The sequence below is a fragment of the Apteryx mantelli genome, chromosome 2 (genome assembly GCF_036417845.1).
Source record: "Apteryx mantelli isolate bAptMan1 chromosome 2, bAptMan1.hap1, whole genome shotgun sequence".
In the NCBI taxonomy this organism is placed as follows: domain Eukaryota; kingdom Metazoa; phylum Chordata; class Aves; order Apterygiformes; family Apterygidae; genus Apteryx; species Apteryx mantelli.
This window is the reverse complement of record NC_089979.1, coordinates 154,935,705-154,954,569: the sequence shown is the minus strand read 5'-3', so window position 1 is coordinate 154,954,569 and position 18,865 is coordinate 154,935,705. Positions and strand designations below refer to the sequence as shown.

The 18,865-nt window shown below is 38.1% G+C and overlaps 1 protein-coding gene across 11 annotated transcripts in view; it reads left to right on the top strand.

Annotated features, from left to right (window-relative positions):
• The window catches only part of PARD3 (par-3 family cell polarity regulator), a 477,274-nt gene that overhangs the window by 36,650 nt on the left and 421,759 nt on the right, over positions 1–18,865 (top strand). For all 11 annotated transcript variants that reach the window (XM_067291891.1, XM_067291889.1, XM_067291888.1 and 8 more), the window contains exon 2: positions 17,931–18,032. In XM_067291891.1, coding sequence (XP_067147992.1) covers positions 17,931–18,032 — 102 coding nt within the window. The remainder of the gene's footprint in view (positions 1–17,930; positions 18,033–18,865) is intronic.

Genomic DNA, 18,865 nt, shown 5'->3' with positions numbered 1-18,865 from the left:
CCGGAGCTGGCGCTCAGGGTGCCAACTGTGCCCTCTGTGCCACGTGCCCCCTGCTGCTGCCTCCTTTCACCTGTCCCTCCATAGCCACTTGTGCTCTGTCTCTGTAAACAGTATCATTAAGTAACTGTCAGCCATCCTTATTTAGGACAGGCACTAATAAGGCAAGCTCAGAGTAAACCCGTGCATCTAAATGCCTTTGAAATTGGATTTTTGAGGTGTGAAATCCTAAAGCGAAACTAGTTGGGATTTTTTTTAATCCTCTTCTATCATTATACTGCTGTGGATCAAAATCTCAGTTTGAAGATATAGGTATCTTTTCATTTGTGACCCAAGTCTAAATTTTGCATCCTGAATACAGAGTAATATATGCAAATACAATTATATATGAATCTGTTTCTGATATCTGTGTCATTATTATGTTGATCAGTGTAAAGTTGCTTTTGAGTACATCATGTTCATTCTTGTATGTCAGTGAAAAAATTAAGCACAGAATTTTTCTGTCTTATGTTCAAAAGAATAGCTATTTTGAAGGCATATGTTTTTCTCCTGTGAACCTTGAAAGAGGTGAGTCTCTTAACCAAGACAATGTGATAGATTATTTAAAATTCAAGGAATTTTTTTTCCCTAAATTGCTTTAAAATGTCTACATCAAACATCCCAGTAAGGCTGATTTAATATTCAAAATATTTGTTAGAGTTTTTATTAGATTTACTGTATATAAGAGTATATAAATTATGACATGAAAACATTAGTGTACCAAATTCTGATTTATATGTTTCCTTTTACAAAATATGATGTTATTCTGAATTAACAGCATAAACATGTGTGCTTTTAATCTTACTTTACAGACTAATACAGAGAAGAGCTCACACAGACTTAATATGTTATATTCTGTTCTGTGACAAGATTGTACTTTTCATACAAAGCATGAAAAATCCCAGAGTTCCTGAAAAGAATGTATTACATGAGCTGTAGAAGTTTGAAGGTTTGGAGTCCAGGCAGTTTAAAAAAATATGTGTATTTATGAACCACTAAATCTAAGCTTTGAAACAACCACAGTTTGAAATAATAAAGCTAACTAGGGAACAAGTTTTCTGTTGTGTGGAGAAAGGGAGGTTTTAATTTTTTTACATCATTTCAATAAAGTGGCAGCTTTTGTAAAACTATTTCCAAAAGTGCATAGAAGAGAGGGGCTTCAGAAAGAGTGTCTCTGTGGGGTGGGACCCTCATCTGGGAAGTGGGAGGTCCAGCAGCAAGTCCTCGCTCTGCAGAACACTCTGCAAACCCTTATCTCCTGCAACCCAGATGTCATGTGCCTTGCAAGCACTGACACTGTTGTCTGTTCTGGGGACTCTCCCTTTCAAATAAAAATTTATTTTGACCTGAGATTTCATGTAACTGCAACTTTTCCTCATGAATTTTTTCAAAACAGACATTTTTACTTCAAGTTTCATTTTCAAGCAGCTTGCATTTGAGGAAAGTTTCTCCTGAGGATGAGGATTCCTAGTCACTCTACTAAGCAGTCTGATATATTTTTCCCCTTTCAAATGGTAAAATTTTACTTTATTGTTAATTTTTGTGTCATCCTTTGTCTTCATGGACAGGATAGGAGCTTCATTCCTAGTGTAAAAAATGTGCATGTTGTATAAAAAGAATTGAATGAAATGAGATCAGTCTTTTAGGAAATAGTAAGGGTAGAAGAGGTGCAAGTCATGCAGCAAAATGAAATGTTATTCAGGCTAAATTTGCTGTTCAGCACAAACCCCCGATGAAATCCATGCATGTGAACTTGGAACAGAAGTTTGGCTTAGCCTAGAGTATTATTGTGAGTCGGTGTCTGATTCATGACGGTCGGGAGAACATAATCCCTCCTCCTGCTTTACCCTGTACGTGTGCTGCATTTGTCCCCCCTCCTCCTCTCTGACCATTACATCTACTCCTAGAAACAGTCTGTTTTTTAAATTGAGAACTACATGAATAGGAGGTTTCTTGCCTCTCCCTTTCCTTCAGCACTGATGGATAAAAATCTGTCAAAACTTTGATTTCTTTTGTTTTCCCCTTAACTCAAAGGGGCATGGGGCTCTGGACTGGCAATTCTTTCTGCTTGGAAGACTGTGAAGGACCCCAGCCAGCTTTAGCTTGCAGCCTTCACACAGTGCTCTGTGGCTTATCAAACTGAGAAAGTTCATGACCTCTCCGTTTTTGAAGAAGTTCACGATGGACTAGGATCTTTTTTGGGAATTCTTTCAACCATGTCTCATAAAATAATGGAGAAGCTGAATCCCCAAGTAATGTTTTAGATGTCTCATATATAACCGACTTGTGTGTGGTGTTTGCTTGTTCCGATGCCCTGGGGGCTTTCGTTTGTACATGGCTACAGGTTACTTGCTTGCCTCTAGTAAAAAGCATGTGAAAGCAGCTGTAAAACTTTCTGTTGAGTTGGAGAGTTCTCCATGAGGAAGAAAGCCGTCTGTACCCGGAAAATGGAAATGCAGGCTCAGGCTCTTGAGGATGCTACTCTTAGTATCTTAAGTTGTTTAAGCATCTGCCAGAACTGCCCTCCTCCTGTCCCTTCCCCCCAAATCAAAACAGAGCAGGAGAGATCCTTCTTCAGGTCAGTGAACAGAAGAAACAAACTTCAAAACTAAATACAAATTTGGAAGAACCGATCAGAATTTAATTAGATATGTATCACTTAGAGCATTTCTGAAAGATAAGACAGCTGGTACCTGTGAAGTGGAAGGGATTTTTCAGAGGTGACTGCCCTTCTCCTGTCCCTTCCCCCCAAATCAAAACAGAGCAGGAGAGAAAGCGGAGAATCCAAATAGAAAAAAACTTTCTGTGGCTGTTGTCCTATTTAAGAACAATATTCTTGGATTTAGAAATAAGAACTGGAGAGTACGTTTATTATTATATGCAAGGCTGTTGTTTTGTCATTTACAAGCTTCTGTCAGTCCAGACGTCTCTCTATTTGAAAAGTTATGAGGAATATATATAATACAGATATTTGAAATACATTTTCATGCCGGTTACTGAAACTTCCTTGTATTTTTAACAGTGCTGTTGCTTTTAATGTAGAAGGAAGGAGATGTAACAAAGGACTGTTGGTTGCTAAGGGAAAACTTGCAAAGTTAAACCAATTCATGGGACATATTTTGTAAAAATACATGGATAGAGGCTGTGGTCAGCTGAAATGGTTTAAAACTTTGGTTAGTTTGATGTAGTGCTGGCTTGGGAGCTGTTGGTGTATGTTGGTGTATGTTGGTGTGCTGAAGCAGTCAGAAAGATGCCATATTTAATCTATTTCTCTTTTATAGTAGCATTCAGAGTCCTATTGAGCAAGCTCTTTTCTTTGTGCTCTTATATGGTTGCACAAGAGCAAACACAGTTTTCCTCTTCAGTGATGCCTAAGACGCTATCTAAATGTAAGTAACAACAGTAGTGGCTACACAGCGATCTTTCAAAATTAGCGAGAGATGCTAGCATCTTCTTATATCTGCATTTTGCTATGGCACCAACTGGAAACGACCTCAAATATATCCCAAATAATATACATAGACTTTCTGGAAAAAGATTTTTAGAGTTTCTGAGAATCTGTTTTCTCTAGGGCTCATTAGGCAGGGATTTGCTACTTGTTGGTCCCAGATACATTGTATCTATTTTAAAGATACTTATTTTAAAGGAGTTACTTACAGAAAATAGACGTTGCAGTGCTAAAAAATACTACTTTTCTGCAAGCATGAGTTGCATATAAATGAATATTACGGGTTTTTAAGATTGTTTTTGTTTTTAATCAAGCCTACGTGAAGCTCAGTTTTGCCATTAGTTATGAAGAATTCCCAGAAATATGTATGCTGTTAAATTGAATGCATTTTTAATAACCAGTTTCTGAAAGGACACACATTTTTTTTTTTTTTAAAGAAAAACTAGAAATTGGAGGTCTTCTAAAACTTAGGTTTGACCAAGTAAAGAATACTGTTATATTTGTCTAGCAGAAGAGAAGAAAGATAATTACTTTGTTTTTATAAGACTTGAAGTTATAATTCTGGGTGGAATATTATGTTACATTTTACTGTATTTTTAATGTTACTCTTTATGCAGTTTCAGTCATTTATTTGTATCTTCTGTCAATGTTGGATTTGTTATAAAGATTGGGATTTCTAACTTAGACCACATTATAAGCTATAACTGAGGACACCAGAATGTCATATCACTCTTACATTAATCAAAACTTTTAGAGCTAAAGATTGCAATACCTTGATGTGGGGAAAAATAGCTGTTTTTATAACCTTCTATGTGATATACTCACTGCTCAGTTCAGAAGACTTAAAGGTTTACCTTTCCTTCAAAATAAGGCTTGGCATTGCTGCCTTCCCCCCCCCCCCCCCCTTTCTTTTCTGGTCAAGAAGACTAGCTGGTTTTACTTCTCTCTTAATCAAGTCTTCTGCTTTAATTTTAACAAGTGTAGACATGCTGTTAGAGATTTAAGCAATTTTGGAAGCTGTGTAATGGGTTAGAGTTCAGTGTACTGGTGTTCAGTGCTCCCTGTCGCTGCAGGTGACAAGACAGCAGATAACTATGGAAGTAAAATGAGGTTCTAAATGCTAATCCTCATCTTCCATCTTTAATGTATTCATTTTCAGGTCTTAACTTCACAAGCTTTACTCATGTTGCCTGGCACTAACGCAGTTAGGTTTGTGAGGATATGACAACATGAAGTTGGATGGAAATACCAGCATAGTGATTGTGGTGTAGTAAGTGGAAGAGGGTGCAGTGGTAACTCATTTTTCACATAGTTGTCATCCACGTTGGTTTTAACATTGGGAAGTGCTCTCTCTGCTGGTGGCCAGGTATGGAAGTAACTGTGAGCAGTAAATAGATGCAGATGATGGAGCAGAAGGGTAAGTTTTGAGGAGCCAGTGGAAGAAGAAAGATTGCGGTGCGTCGAGCAACCTCGGGGGCAGGTGATTTTGGTATAAATGGTGTTTTGAAATCATAAATGTAGTTGAGGGAGATGAGAGGAATTTGAAAATGAGGAGAGTGATGCATGAAAGGAGGGGGTGTGAGGGACAGTCAATAATAAAATGACAGTTTAGAACAAGAGGAGGGGTTAGGATTTTCCCTTTCCGATCTCTCTTGACTACTCAGAGGTGGGGAGTTGGGGTTCCCACTAGGACGCTCTGGTGGTGTGTGGATGGGGAGTTAGAGCCCTGGTCCAGAGGAGTTTGCAACCTGAGCATGGCGCAGGCCAGTGTCTTGCAGACAGCAATCTGTATCTTAAAGGTCTAAAATTTGAACTGTGGTATACTAATTTGGGGGGTATATACTGAGATATTTAATGCCAATAGGATTTATGAGACATGTTAGAATTATCGTATACTCACGATAATTGTCTTCATTGGCCTAGTGACTGATGTATTTGCAATTTTCATTGCAGCTTTTCTCCACGTTAACTCAGGATCTCAATTTAGGGTATACATTAGCAGAAGATCCTACTTTTTGGTTTCTTCTGGTTAAACTGGGGCTAGCCTCTAGCTTAGACCAAACATGGGTTTGGTTATTGATTTGAAAAAGGAGAGGATTATTGCTGATTTGTGAGGAAGAGTTTCATGATCTTTGAAAAAAACGTAGACATAAATTAAAGTAGGAGGAAAGCTAAAATGTAGAGATTGTAACACTCGGCAGGAATTCTGTCTTTATTTTTCTTGAGAAGTCTCCAGCTTGCTATGGTGTTAATTGTGTTAAATCATAAAAATGATAATACCCTCCAGCATGGTCAGACGGTAGGAGTGCAGTCATAGGAAACCCAAGGTTACCTTGGAGTTATTATTTTTTTTTAATCTTAAAATCAAACAGCTTCATCTTTAGAAGTTATGAACGCATTTGAAAACAAAATAAGTAATCCTTGAGATTAATCCTTTGATTTTTAGGAGTTTGGACTTCAGGTTTATCCAAACCTGGAGTGCTACGTTGCAGTTCCTGCTCTGGATTAACAGCGTTCAAAACTCTGAACTCATACAGATTGCCAAATCTGTTTCATTTAGGCTTATAAACTAATGATAATTATACTAGTTGTATTTATATAGTGATAGTTCTCAAAGTTTAGGACAAAACTGATTTTGTTTAGTAATGAGCGAATATACACTTAAGTCAGTGTCACGAGAAGGTATTGAAATTACACTGCTTTAAAAGTTTTGGGTGGTTTGGAAATATATTAGCTAAATATTGTTGCTATTTTTTTTACTCAGAGATGAAAAATAAGTCCTGTTTTTGTTGAAGTATTTTGAAAGTTGTTTAACAGATAAATTAGCATACTACTGTGATTATTTCCACATTGCTTTTACAGCCTGCTGACTGGAAACAAATTTTCCTCAGCGGTTTGACAGAAGCACATGTGTGCACGTGCACAGATGTGTATTAAGCAGAAATATTGTCCCACTGGTATCTAATACTTGTGGATGAAATGATGGGGGAAGGGAGGGTCCTCTTTTCATTTCATCCTACTTAGGCAACATAGAAACTAGCCTTTTGAAACTAGCCTTTTGTATAAGCTACAGTTTGCACGTAGTTGTGGAAGACAAAGAAGGGAAAGTACTGAAATTTCCTTGTTCCCCACAAATGGTGGCAAAGTCTTCGTAGTCTTGGGTTCAGTTTTATAAAGCATGGTGTAAACTTTTGAAGCTTTCAGTCCTCACCTACTATTAGTAGGATTTCCTTGCTCTTCCTGCAGCACAAATCAATAAAAATAGTCTGCACGTCTCTACCAGGTCCTGGCACCTGGTATTGATCTGTAGATGCTTTTCAGTGTATGTTAGTTTTGTCACTCTTTACTTGTGCCTAATACCCAACAGATCTATCTGGCATATTGCTTTCCATCTGAGATGGAGAGGGGACGGATCTTCAGCCACCGACCGGTGTCGGAGCGGTTGGGGAGCTCTCGTGCCACCCTGCTGCAGGAGGTGGAAGGGGCAGGAATGACTCTCGCCCCATCTGCAGCCGGCGACCAGGGTGCGGGGAAGGCTTGTGGGTGCCTCTGCGCCGGGCTGGCAGAGCCGTGGGGTCAGTAAGGACAAGACATCCCAGTTGCCCCTCGCCTCCTGGCCACCGTGAGTGGGGAGGGATGGGGATGGGGTGCTCAGCAGAGACCTGCTGCTTTCAGTAAGAATTGCTGAGTTCAGCCCCTTTGAGTGTTAAGGTGGAACAAGGACAGGTACTTTCCCATATTTGTCTTTAGAGATGACACATTTGTTCTTGTTTTCTTAGAATGCATTTATCCTTGTTCTTGAATATGCAATGGTGCATGCATGTTTTATCTGACTCATTTTCATAGTCGTCTATATGGCTGGACAGTTCTGCTCTCAGTAAGAAATCCTTCTTGCCCGAGTGATTAAGAAAACTCTAAATCCCATCAGAAACATAAGATATCTTAACCAACGTAAATAAACTTTTCTGTGATTCTCTTAGCATGTGCGTTCCTTCCACATGGTTCAGCGTAATTGTTTATATTGCACAGTCCTACCCACCAGGCTTTGACTTTGAAGCTTCCAGAAGAATAATATAGGAATTGGAACAGACTGACATTTCATATTTTTTACTAACTTTGTAGTTTACAGGGTGTAGGAACTGTGAGGCACTCTATATAGTAATGCTTTTGCGTCTCTATCCGTATATTAATCACTATTTAAACCCCACATACGAGAAGATTATTAACCTTTTCCAGACAGGAACATATATCAAAATTCATTGTTTCCGTTTTTCATGGTGTTTGATGTTAATGGCCACTAAGTAGAAATTTTATTTCCAGTACAGTCTAAAATAATTCAGGCTCTCCATCGCACGCTGAATCATCACTGTGGACTATTTTGTTTCTACCCTCCTAAATCTTCCCTTGGAGTGTCTTGCCAGATTCTCAGTCTTTTGTTTAATTGACACACACACGTGTGTATATATATTTACACACACACAAACACACACATATTAAAAAGATATACATATACATAGACAGATGTTCCAGTAAAATACATTATTCCAGTCTAAATCTAGTACTGAATGTGAAGAATTATCATGATGGATGAAAAAACAGTGACAGCTTAAATCCAAGCAATACTGTAATAATGGATGGACATAAGAGAGAAGCTCTTGGAAGAAACATAAAATGCTTCTCTCCTTCATTTAGTTCACTTATTGTCCAACTGTCAAGCTTCAGTCCAAAGATGTTTTGTCTTTTTAAGCATCATTGCCCAAATTCTGAAGTCCCTACATAGATGATTGTGCGTCATCCTACTGAATACATTTCATTACATATTTATGAACTGTAGACTTGATTACTCAAATTCATGTCTGTTATCTGAAATTAATACTAATAATTTTAAATTGCAATTGGATGAACTCTATTTTGTTGCATTCATTGTTCATTTATTATGCAGAATTATGGAGTAATCGCTTTTTCTACTTATAACAAAATACCTTTGGAAAGGACAGATTTTTTTCTTACCTTGCGTGTGAATTTAGCCCACTTGGAATTTGTGGCAGTGCTTAGATAGGGATCTAGGATTTTTTTTACAGAGGAATAAATCCTACATAAAAAATATGATGTACATTTTCATCAGGATGGTGTTATGCAGTGCTCATTACTTGAATATGAAGGAGTTTACAGAGCTGATGTTACTCAGTTCAATGTATTTTTTCTCAAGTATTTTTTTCCCCAAACAAACATAACAGAACCTTGCACAGTGTAAATAAACATATATATATATATATATATATATAAAACATATATATATAACGTGTTGACCTTTCCCAGCCAAATGTAAAGCTTTACACTTCATTTATTAGTTCGCAAAGTTAGTTGTTGCTTGTGTTCTACTAGAAGAGCAAAATAACTTTTAACATCTGGTTTTATGCTAAGGCACAGCCTGGGAGTGTTAAGAGGGTAGAGATGCCGTGACATCATGGTGTTCGAGTCTGAACTTGCCCTTTGGTAGTGGCACCTCCTGGTGGTCAGAGGGCTGTGCACTGTGAAAATATGAGAGTTAAGTCATTTATTTTGACTTTATCAAGGCTTTCAATACTGTGTCCCACAATATTCCTGCGGTGAAGCTGGGATTTTAATCTGGGTGGCTGGATGGGTAAAAAGCTGGCCATAGGCCAGGCTCAGAGGGCCATGGTCCAGGTACACAGCCTGGAGGCTGGTAGCCAGTGGAGCAGCACAGGGGTCCATGCTGGGACCTGTCCTGTTTAACGTCTCTCTCGGTGTCCTGGAGGAGGCGAGGGAGTGTGCTCTGGCCAAGCTTCCAGGTGACCCCTAACTGAGGGATGGGGCAATACACTTAAGGGCAGGGTGGCTGTTCAGAGGGAGCCCACAGGAACCTCATGAAATTTGTCCAGGACAAATGCCCAGCCCTGCACCAGGCAAGGAGAGTCCTGAGCAGTGATACAGGCTGGCGATGGACCGGCTGGGGAGCAGCTCTGTGGAAAAGGCCCGGGGTCCCCTGGTGGGCCGCAAGCAGGACAGAAACTGGCTGTGCGCCAGGGCAGCAGCGAGGGCCAGCAGCACCGAGGGCTGTATGAACGGCCAGGAGACCGAGGGGAGGGATTATCCCCCTCTGCTCAGCACTCATTAGACCACATCTAGATGGTACGTCCAGTTTTGGGACTGCCAATACAGGAAACACATTGAGAAACTGCAGTGAGATCAGCAGAGGCCGCCGAGACGGTTGGGGCTGGAGTGCTCACCCTGTGCGGAGAGGCTGCAGGAGCTGGGCTTGTGCAGCCCAGGGACGGGGTGGCCTCAGGGGAATGCGAGAGCAGCCCCCAGTACCTACGGGGAGGTCGTGGAGAAGGTAGAGCCGGGCTCTGCACGGCGGTGTGTGATGAGAGAACAAGAGACAACGGGTGTAGACTGAAATGAGAGGGGCTCGGTATGGTTATACCTTGAGAATGTTTCCCCTGTGAGGATAGTCAGGCAGCAGGACAGGTTGCCCCCAGAGGCGTTCGAACCTTGGAGTTTTCAAGATCCAACTGCATAAAGCTGTGAGCAACCTGGTCTGACCTTGTAGCTGAGCCTGCCTGGAGCAGGAGTTTGGACTAGAGACATCCTGAGGTCCTTTCCAACCTGAACTATTCCATGATGTTAGATTATTGGAGTGTATCAGAGCAATGTTGTGCTATTAATAGATATTGGAAGTTTCCAGCACATAGGAAAACTGATTCAAATTAATCAGTGATGTGATTACACATGAACTGGTTTAGATTGCTTTTAGGTAAACAGGATGATTTAAAAAAAAATCCAAACTTCCACAATAGAGGTAATGCTTTAATAAGAACTTAGATATCCTTATTCAGAGTATTTTCTCTAGAGAATTGTAGGGTAGGAAAATAGGAAGAGTACATCTAGGCATATATCTCAGAATACTTTGCTTGTAAATTTAGGAAATCACTGAGTGCCTGGACTTTCTTTTCAGAAGAGCAAGAGATTCATACATATTTGAAAGTTTATGCAAACTGCATAGTAGTTAACAGTCAAAGTAAATTTACCGTTTTTAGTAGCTGAATCAGCTGAATTTGCTGATTAAAGGAAGATCCAATAGTACTATGATACTTTTTTGTATTCCAATAGAAATGCAATGCAACTCAATATATAAGAGTATTCCAACAGTTTACTGACCATATTGTTTCAATTTACGATGCATTTTAGGAGACATGTAATTGCTAAAATGGACTAATAATAGGTTAATGTTTTTTTTGTTGTTATCAGACTTCTATATTGAGGACCAAAATTGATAGTGTAATGGGATAACTTTTTAAATAAATCACTGTTACTGCTGAAAGTGGACATTCAGGATGCATGCAAAAGCTAATATTGCTTTTGATTTCATATACACCCTTTTCAGCATTTCAGGGTCATAAGAAAAGTGATATTGGTCAGATGTTCAGATTCTGTCTTGAATGGATTTTTGCCAAGTTAAAATCCTTTTAGTGAGGCTAGAAAAGTGTTGGTGAATGTAAAAATAGAGGAAGATGCTTCAGTGGTTAGATTCATGTTGTTCTCATTTCCGTAACTAGTTCATCCCAGATCAGTTATATACCTCCTGGTTGAAGACATTGTATATACACTTGTGTGTTTGAAAAAAGTCAATCCCTGATCAAAGCCTTTTCTAAAGGCATGATATGTAACCTTTCTAGATGTACAGCTCTATCTCCCAGTAATGTGCAATGCCAAAAAATTTACCTTAGCCTGCAATATGCCCAATCCAAAGTGCAGTTTTATGAATTAAGGAAGAAGATGATGAAAGGGTTGAGGCTTGTCTTCTACTGTACGCTGTTTGGCTTTTTCCACAGTCCTTTGTAGCCGTGCTTTCCTTTACTTCATGAAGCACAGGGCAAGGTAAACATGCTCTAGAACTGGGTTGTGGGAGGGGAGTGATTGCAGATGGAGTGCAATCAGAAATGGGAAGCTGTTCCTTTAACTCACAGCCTGGTAATTTAAGAGCTGTAGATATCAACTGCTTTCTGAGGCCTATTGGAGTACCTTCATTAACATTAAGTGTCTTGCAGATTTGGACCCTCACAGAGATGGTGAACATACTCATTGAATAATTGTTGCTGACTGCCCATGATCCCATATCAGCATACCTAATAGAATGTAATTGCCTTTAAAAATTCTTTTTCCCCCCCTTGTTGCTGTAATGTATGTTGCACAGTAGGTCTCTGGGTCTGAAATTCCAGGAGCTGTGTGATGTGAATGAGATGCAGTTCATACCCTGGTTTTTGTTCTTACTAGATTGTTGGGCTGGGGAATGTAACTGGAATTCAGCTTATGTTAAGAGCTGTTCTCAGCTTTTCTTTTGGCACCTGAATGCTTGTTTTGACGGTTCCCTCCTGCAGCACAGAGCTAGACAGGGAAATGAATGAGTTCTTTGGCAAATTTTCAGATATATTAGTTTTTTATTAACCATTATTTTCCTTTCTGCCTGTGTTGACATGCCCAAGTGCCATATGCTGCTGAACAGACAAGTCCAGTACACACCCACGTCTGATTATTTTGTGTTAGTTTTGATCTGTGTACTTTTCTGCCACAGAAACTTTATCTGTTCTCAAAATACCTAAGACAGTGAAGGTAGCCACCCACATTATGTGATGTACTCTTAAATTCAAGATGATTTTAAACAGAAACTAGAAATACGTGCTTGCTTTCTCTTCATCTCTTTATAAATAGAGTTATTAATGGAACTAGAAATCTGAAACTTTGGGAAGAAGGAGTTTGCTTTTGCAGTTTGACTGTTCTTTGAGGGGAGCCCATTTTCCTTTGAGGTTTACACTTGAATATTTGTGCACAATGATTTAATTGACAACGATTAAAAATTTATTTAAGGATTTATTTAATGGCAAAGTTCTTAAAGCAGAAAGCTATAAGCAATCTCTAAATTTAGATCATTTCAGGGTTAGAAAGGTCTGTTCTGATAGGTTGAGAGAGCCCGGTTGAGTTCAGTTTGAAAAATACAGTCTGTTTTCAAAGATACCTCTCTGCAGTAAGAAATACTCTTGATGTTTGGCCTGAACAGGTTAGAAAATAGAGGTGTGTTTGGAAAAGATCTAGTTTATTTGGTTTCAAGGCATGTACACAATTGTAGTGGCAACTATAGTAGGTCTGCTTCCAGCTGTAAGCTGAAGTCAGGAAACCTGGGTTATTATGGTCAAAGGTAAGAAGTAAAGAAACTTTTCCGGGAGTGATCGCTGTCCTACTCGAGTAGTGCTCTCTGCTGTTCACCTCGTAGGTAGGTTTAAAAAAACCACAAACAAGAAATTATCCTCCACCCCCAGCAATGCAGTTGTAGCCATGCAGATAAAACATCCCTTTGGATGCTTCGGGACGCTGTCCTGGTTGGCAGGTGAGACTACATCTCAGCAATGGGCACAATTGGATGGCATGTGCAAACACTCCCCATTCCAAGGAGGAAGTTTTAGGGGACTTATTTTCTGTTTTCTGTTAAATTCGTAGCTCTTTTTGACGAAGAAGTTTATGGTACTTTCTTCTTGTACAATGTGTACAAAATATTCCAAAGAACAATTGTATTTGTTGTAACTTTTAGTGTTAAACAAACAGTTTTATACATTTGGAAAGAGTAGATTTACAAAAAATAAGACACCTATTTAGAAATAAAGGAGTCGGAAATCTTTCTATGCCATTAATAAGAACACATTGTAATTTCCATTCCTGTTTCTAGATACTTTGCTTCCCACATGTAGTCCTTGTTTCCATTATGTGGGAACATGAAATTGTTAGCTACAGAATATTGAATAATATTATTTAAACTGAAGGTTTTCTCAGTTTTTCCTGTGTGCTTTTTAAAAATCATGTCATATGGTGTAAACAGAATAAGAATGACTGCATTTTTATTGGCTTTGTTAATGTGTTCGTGCTTCCGCTCTTCGTGTTAGTGTTCAGTTAGCAAATATTTATCTTCCATTATAGAATAATTTGGAGCTGAAAGGGTAGTGCTCCTGAGTTTAGATTATAAGTACCTTTATAATCGTAGTCAAGTAGAATAGTTAAATGGGTGTACACAGGAAGTAGGAGATCTGACTTGCTTAGACTTGAGCTGAGTGGTGCAATATTTAAATGAACGTATTATAAATCAGGTTTAGCATTGCTTTGGTCCTTGTATTCAATTAAGTGAACTTGCTAGTTCTTCTGCATGAACTAGTGACAAAGACATCTCTAGAGCTTTTACAAGATAATTGCGCACTGCCAATTTACACTTTGGTAGAGCAGTGTTGCTAATGAGTTTCCTAACAAAGTGTCTTGATAACTCTAAATGCATTGCAGGTTTGCAGAGTGCAGTACCCTTTTAAACAGTCATAAACAAGTGAGAGAATATAAACATGGTTTTGTTTTGTTGTTTTGTTGACAGAACGTGAAAATCCAATTGCAATGTACAAATTCAAATTTTAAAACAATGGCAAAACATTGGAGTTCAGGATGTTGTTTTCTTAAACCAGAAAAATTCTGAAGCAGATTTCTTGAAAAGCTTTTGGATAGTATTTTAAATTATATTTAGTGACTCTTTTTCATCTTTATAGAAAATCCACCTACCAGACTTGGTGTATTTTGCACTTTATATTTTTTATAATTAGAAGACGTACTGGATATATTTAAACTCGATGTCATGCTAGAATTTTATACCTAAAACTTCTATTGATAAATTTGGATAATACGACAGCTTGAAGATGTCATGTGGGAGCTGTGGGCTGCCACTGCGCGACAGTGGCGCAGCAGGTGCCGGAGCCTCCCAGGGGACCCGCACGTCCAGTCGCCCACCCGCCAAGCTGTGGCAAACGCTAGGAATTGCTGATTGCAGCGTCATGAATCAGTAACTGCTCGAAGTAATGTTTTTGACTGCTTTACATTGTATTATTACTGTTATTTAGGAGATTATGAATCTATATTTACTGGTTGCGATGGAGAAATATGAATTGACCAAATTGTGAATACAGATCTGCTTGTAAAGTCAATGTAGTAGTACCTGAATTCAAATCAGTGTCAAGTCTGGTCCAGTCTTTTTGCATTTAGGAAATAGTGCATGTAAACACACTCTTATACAGCATGCAGCATATGTTCATTGTAGACAGAACATGGAATAGGAATTTAAATTTGAACATTTTTGCAGTTTAGATGTTTCCCTTCTGTTTGATCGGTTATTACATGGAATTAATTGTTAAAATTTGAACTTGTCCATTCTTGTGGATTTTGTTAACTCAGTCAGATCGCTAGTTTCAATTTTCTGGGGGAGCCCGATATAACTAATCTCTACAAAATGTGAACTAGGCCCCTCTGCTAACCCACCTCCCTTCCCCCCCCGACAAATCCTCAATTTATGGGAAAATTTAATGGAGCGAAAGAGCCTCAAGAAAAGCACTGCTCTGTGTAGTTTGGAGAAGGCTTTAATGAAAAGTTTCATTGTTCTTTCATATTTACTTACCAAATCCTGCCTGTGTAAATTCTTGCCAAACTAGTTCTCTATATTTCTTGTCTGGTCTTGCGAATGTATTGTTTTGTATCAGGGCCCTGTCAAACAGGAAAAGCGACCGCCACAGCTCAGATTATGGCACAATGTATAGGTAGCGTAGGAAAAAAATAAGTCTATCTAAAACTTCTTATGCAATATTGAGAAACTTTTAAAGGAACTAATTAGCAAAAGTATGCAGCTTATATCTAAGCTATTTTTAATTCAGATTGAACATACTGAAATAGCGTAATAGTGGTTTGGAAGGTGACATTTCTTATTGATTTTGTAATCATGCATGTTTTCTTACATTTGCATTGGAGGTGGGAAATAGTTGGGGTAGGAAGAAGAGTGTAAGGATAAGTATAAGGATACAGGAATACTGGAGTTCTAATATCAGTCTGGATGCTGTTTGTTTTTATGGATGTAGTCAGGTCACTGAGCCACTATTGCAACCGATCTGTCTTTAATATCTCCAGTTTTGAGTAACAAGGTTAAGCGATGCAACCAGAAATTGTTAAGAAATTAAGAGCTTGAACTATGAAGGATCAGACTCTCTTTTAAAAGCACAAATGAGTTTTTGCATTTCTGTTACTGCAGGGAAGTCTGGCTTATAGTTCGATTCCAGCTTGGTTTTGAGGCAGGGTAATTAGCCATGGAAACATGAATCAAGTCCTCTTAGGAGTGTAAAATGCTTCCTACCTTGTCAATTCTGTCGTGTCCTAAGAGCCTAGGTCTTTGTAATTGGGTTTCAATGTCTCTTCTAGATACCAGAGGCAAAGGACTTTTTCACAATGGGCTTGAGGATGAGGAAGAATATCTTTCCTATTAGGCTAAAGGAGATTTTTCCAAAGGTGTATCTGCAATGGACTTTGCTTTAGAACTTTTTTGTTGAGGAACTTGGAAGGATTTCTATGCAAATCTATTGCTTTTTTCCAACTCTATCTAAAAATGTTAGTGAAGTGTTGACATTTAACAAAGTTTATGCTAGTGTTTGTGTTAAGTACCTTTTTATAGTAGTATTTCTGTAATATATAGCTATATGTGTACCTCTATAATGTGTGACAAAGTGAATAAAGTAGTACTACTTTTAAATATTTCTGAATTTTTACTTTACAAAAGTATAGGCTGAGTTATGACAGAAAGTATTTCCTATAATATACTACAACAGTAACTGCGTTTTGGGGGAAGCCCTGTATCAGGAAAACAGGTTAATTGTGTGACAAATCTTTGCTTAGTAGGATTGGTATTGATATTGTAGGATCAAAGTATTGATATTTAAGATTTACAGAAATTTAAAAAATCACTAATTTGATTTTTGAAATGAAAAGCTTAATAACTGTAAAATATAATTCTGAAATCTGATCACCTGATGGTAATTTACAACAGTATTTGAGTTGGATGTACTTACATAAAAAAATCAAGTTTCATGGTTGTCAAGTTTCTCCAAAATCATTGACATATATGCATATACGTGCATATATATTATATGCAAAGTTGGTTTTCCATCTTGGGAAATAAATACATGTAGGATATTAAAAACAAACTGAGGATATTAAAAACAAAAAGAATATCACTTGATATTCTTTCATGCAGCATGTCCTCTTAAGATTTCATGCAGCATGTGCTCTTAAGATTTAAAAATACATATGGACTTAGAAGAATTCTGACTGTCCCCTTTCTTGTCCTGTTCCAGCCTTTTTTTACCCTCAGGCTTGCATTTTCGTAACCATCAACAACACTTGAAAAATGTTGTGGGGTGCACGTAACTGATGCATAAAAGTGATTGAATAAAGTTATATGGATGAAAATACATTCCATCTCCAGTAATGGGTAATCAAGGAACTTAGAAATATGTTCATGAAATGTTTTGTACCTTTTCCTATTCTAAAGATTTTGAAAGATCTTGAATGACTATCAGGATCTTTTTTTTTTTTTTTTGACTTTTAGACAGTGACAGCTGAGAGGACTTTGATGCTTAGAGCACCACTAATTTTTTTTAGGAAGCCAGGCAATTTGCAAGATGTTGCAAATTTGAAGGTCCCCAAATTAGTCACTTTCTGCGGTCGTGTCTCTTCTGTGAAAAGAAGTGAAGCTGTATTGCTATTAGACACGCTAACAACAGCCCAGAGTGTTGGCATTGCTGTGGGGGAATGTGTATTAGCACACAACCCTTTTAAGAATAGCGCACAGAGTACTAAACAGCAATCAGGTCCTGTAGTAATATGTGGCAGACACTTTATGGGTGCAACGTTATTCTATTAGTTAATGTTTTCCTTCTCTGTCAGAGGTAATAGTGAAGGCTGTAAAGCTAGCTCCCCAGTTACTTGTAAACCAATATATATGTGTGTGTGTACATGTATGTATACATACATGTGTGTATATATATGTATGTGTATTTGCATATGTATGTATCTTTTTAAATTTAAAATGGGGAAAGTGTTCTTCATGAAAGATTCAGATATCTCATCTACCAACCTACCAACTCTCAAAGCACTGGTAGAAATTCCTTTGATATCATTTAAATATTCATTTGTAGCTGTAACATAAGCTGTTCAGCTCTTCTGTAAAGTCTTTAGCTGTTGACCATTGTGTCTGGGCTATATCATTTTGAGGAGGATGCACTTGCCTCTTTATGTACTGTGTAAATTCAATAAAACTGGGAATTTCTCTGCCTGTCAGTTTTGGGATTGTGAATCGTCTAGATCTGATAAAAGTTGGAAATATAAGTACCTAAAGTAGGCGGATTAAAAAAAAGAACTTTGGCTTTACATCAGCAATGTAACATTTACTTACAGGAGTATGACCTAAATGGATGTTTTAATATTGAGTATTTGTAGGAGTGAGATGTTATATGCTATATGGGGGATTAATCTTTTTCCATTTGAATGTGATATCTGACATATTTTTTCTCCTTTTATACAGGACCCAAACTACTGGATACAAGTGCATCGACTGGAGCATGGGGACGGTGGGATCTTAGACCTTGATGACATTCTCTGTGATGTAGCCGATGACAAAGACCGTGTAAGTACAAATAGTTATGAAAGAAGCTCAGAGTGCACTGCGTATGGTCATAGCACACGATGTTTCCAGCACGTGTCCAAAAGTGAGTCAAGCACTACAAGGTTTTAATTTTTTTGTGCAGTTTGTTTGACAGACGTAGGAAGTCTATTATTGATATGTTTTTAAAAAGTGTATCTTTTTAATATGATATCTTTTATTAAAATCATGGTTTTCCCCTCCTTTTTGGCTCTGTATAAGTTAAAGCAGGAAAATGAGGCTGAAAGAATAAAAATCTCATATGGGAGAACAATAATTTAAAAAATTGAATCTGTAAGTTAAGATTGTAGCTTCATATTATCAGTTGAATATGTGAAAAATATGTGCTGTTTCTAAAAAGTGGAATGTTGATTCATTGTTTTTCAAAAATCTTTTGGGGAGGAATTGCTGGATACACAGAAAATTAAAAAATAGTTGTCCACTTCTGTTTGTTGACCTCCTTTGTTTGGTTGATTTTTCTGGAAGAGATTTAGATCACAGTCAGCTAAGACATTTTTAGTTAATGGCTGTTTGTTTGAGATTATAGGTATTTGTGTCTTTGAATTACATGCTCAAATGAGGTATGGTAAGGAACACTGCTAGCAAACTGTAGAAGTTGTATATAAATATGCTGAATGCTGACTTTCTTTGTGAAGCTGCATGTGTTTGCTGAAGCTCTTGGCAGTGCCTGAGCCTGACACAGCCGTCAGTCTGGCAGTGTGTGTGCAGGACCCTGCTCTCCTCACGAGCAGCATCTGGAATTGCCTCTGCTGGAAGCAACAGCCAGTCTGAAGACTGCTTGAAAAGAGACCAAATGA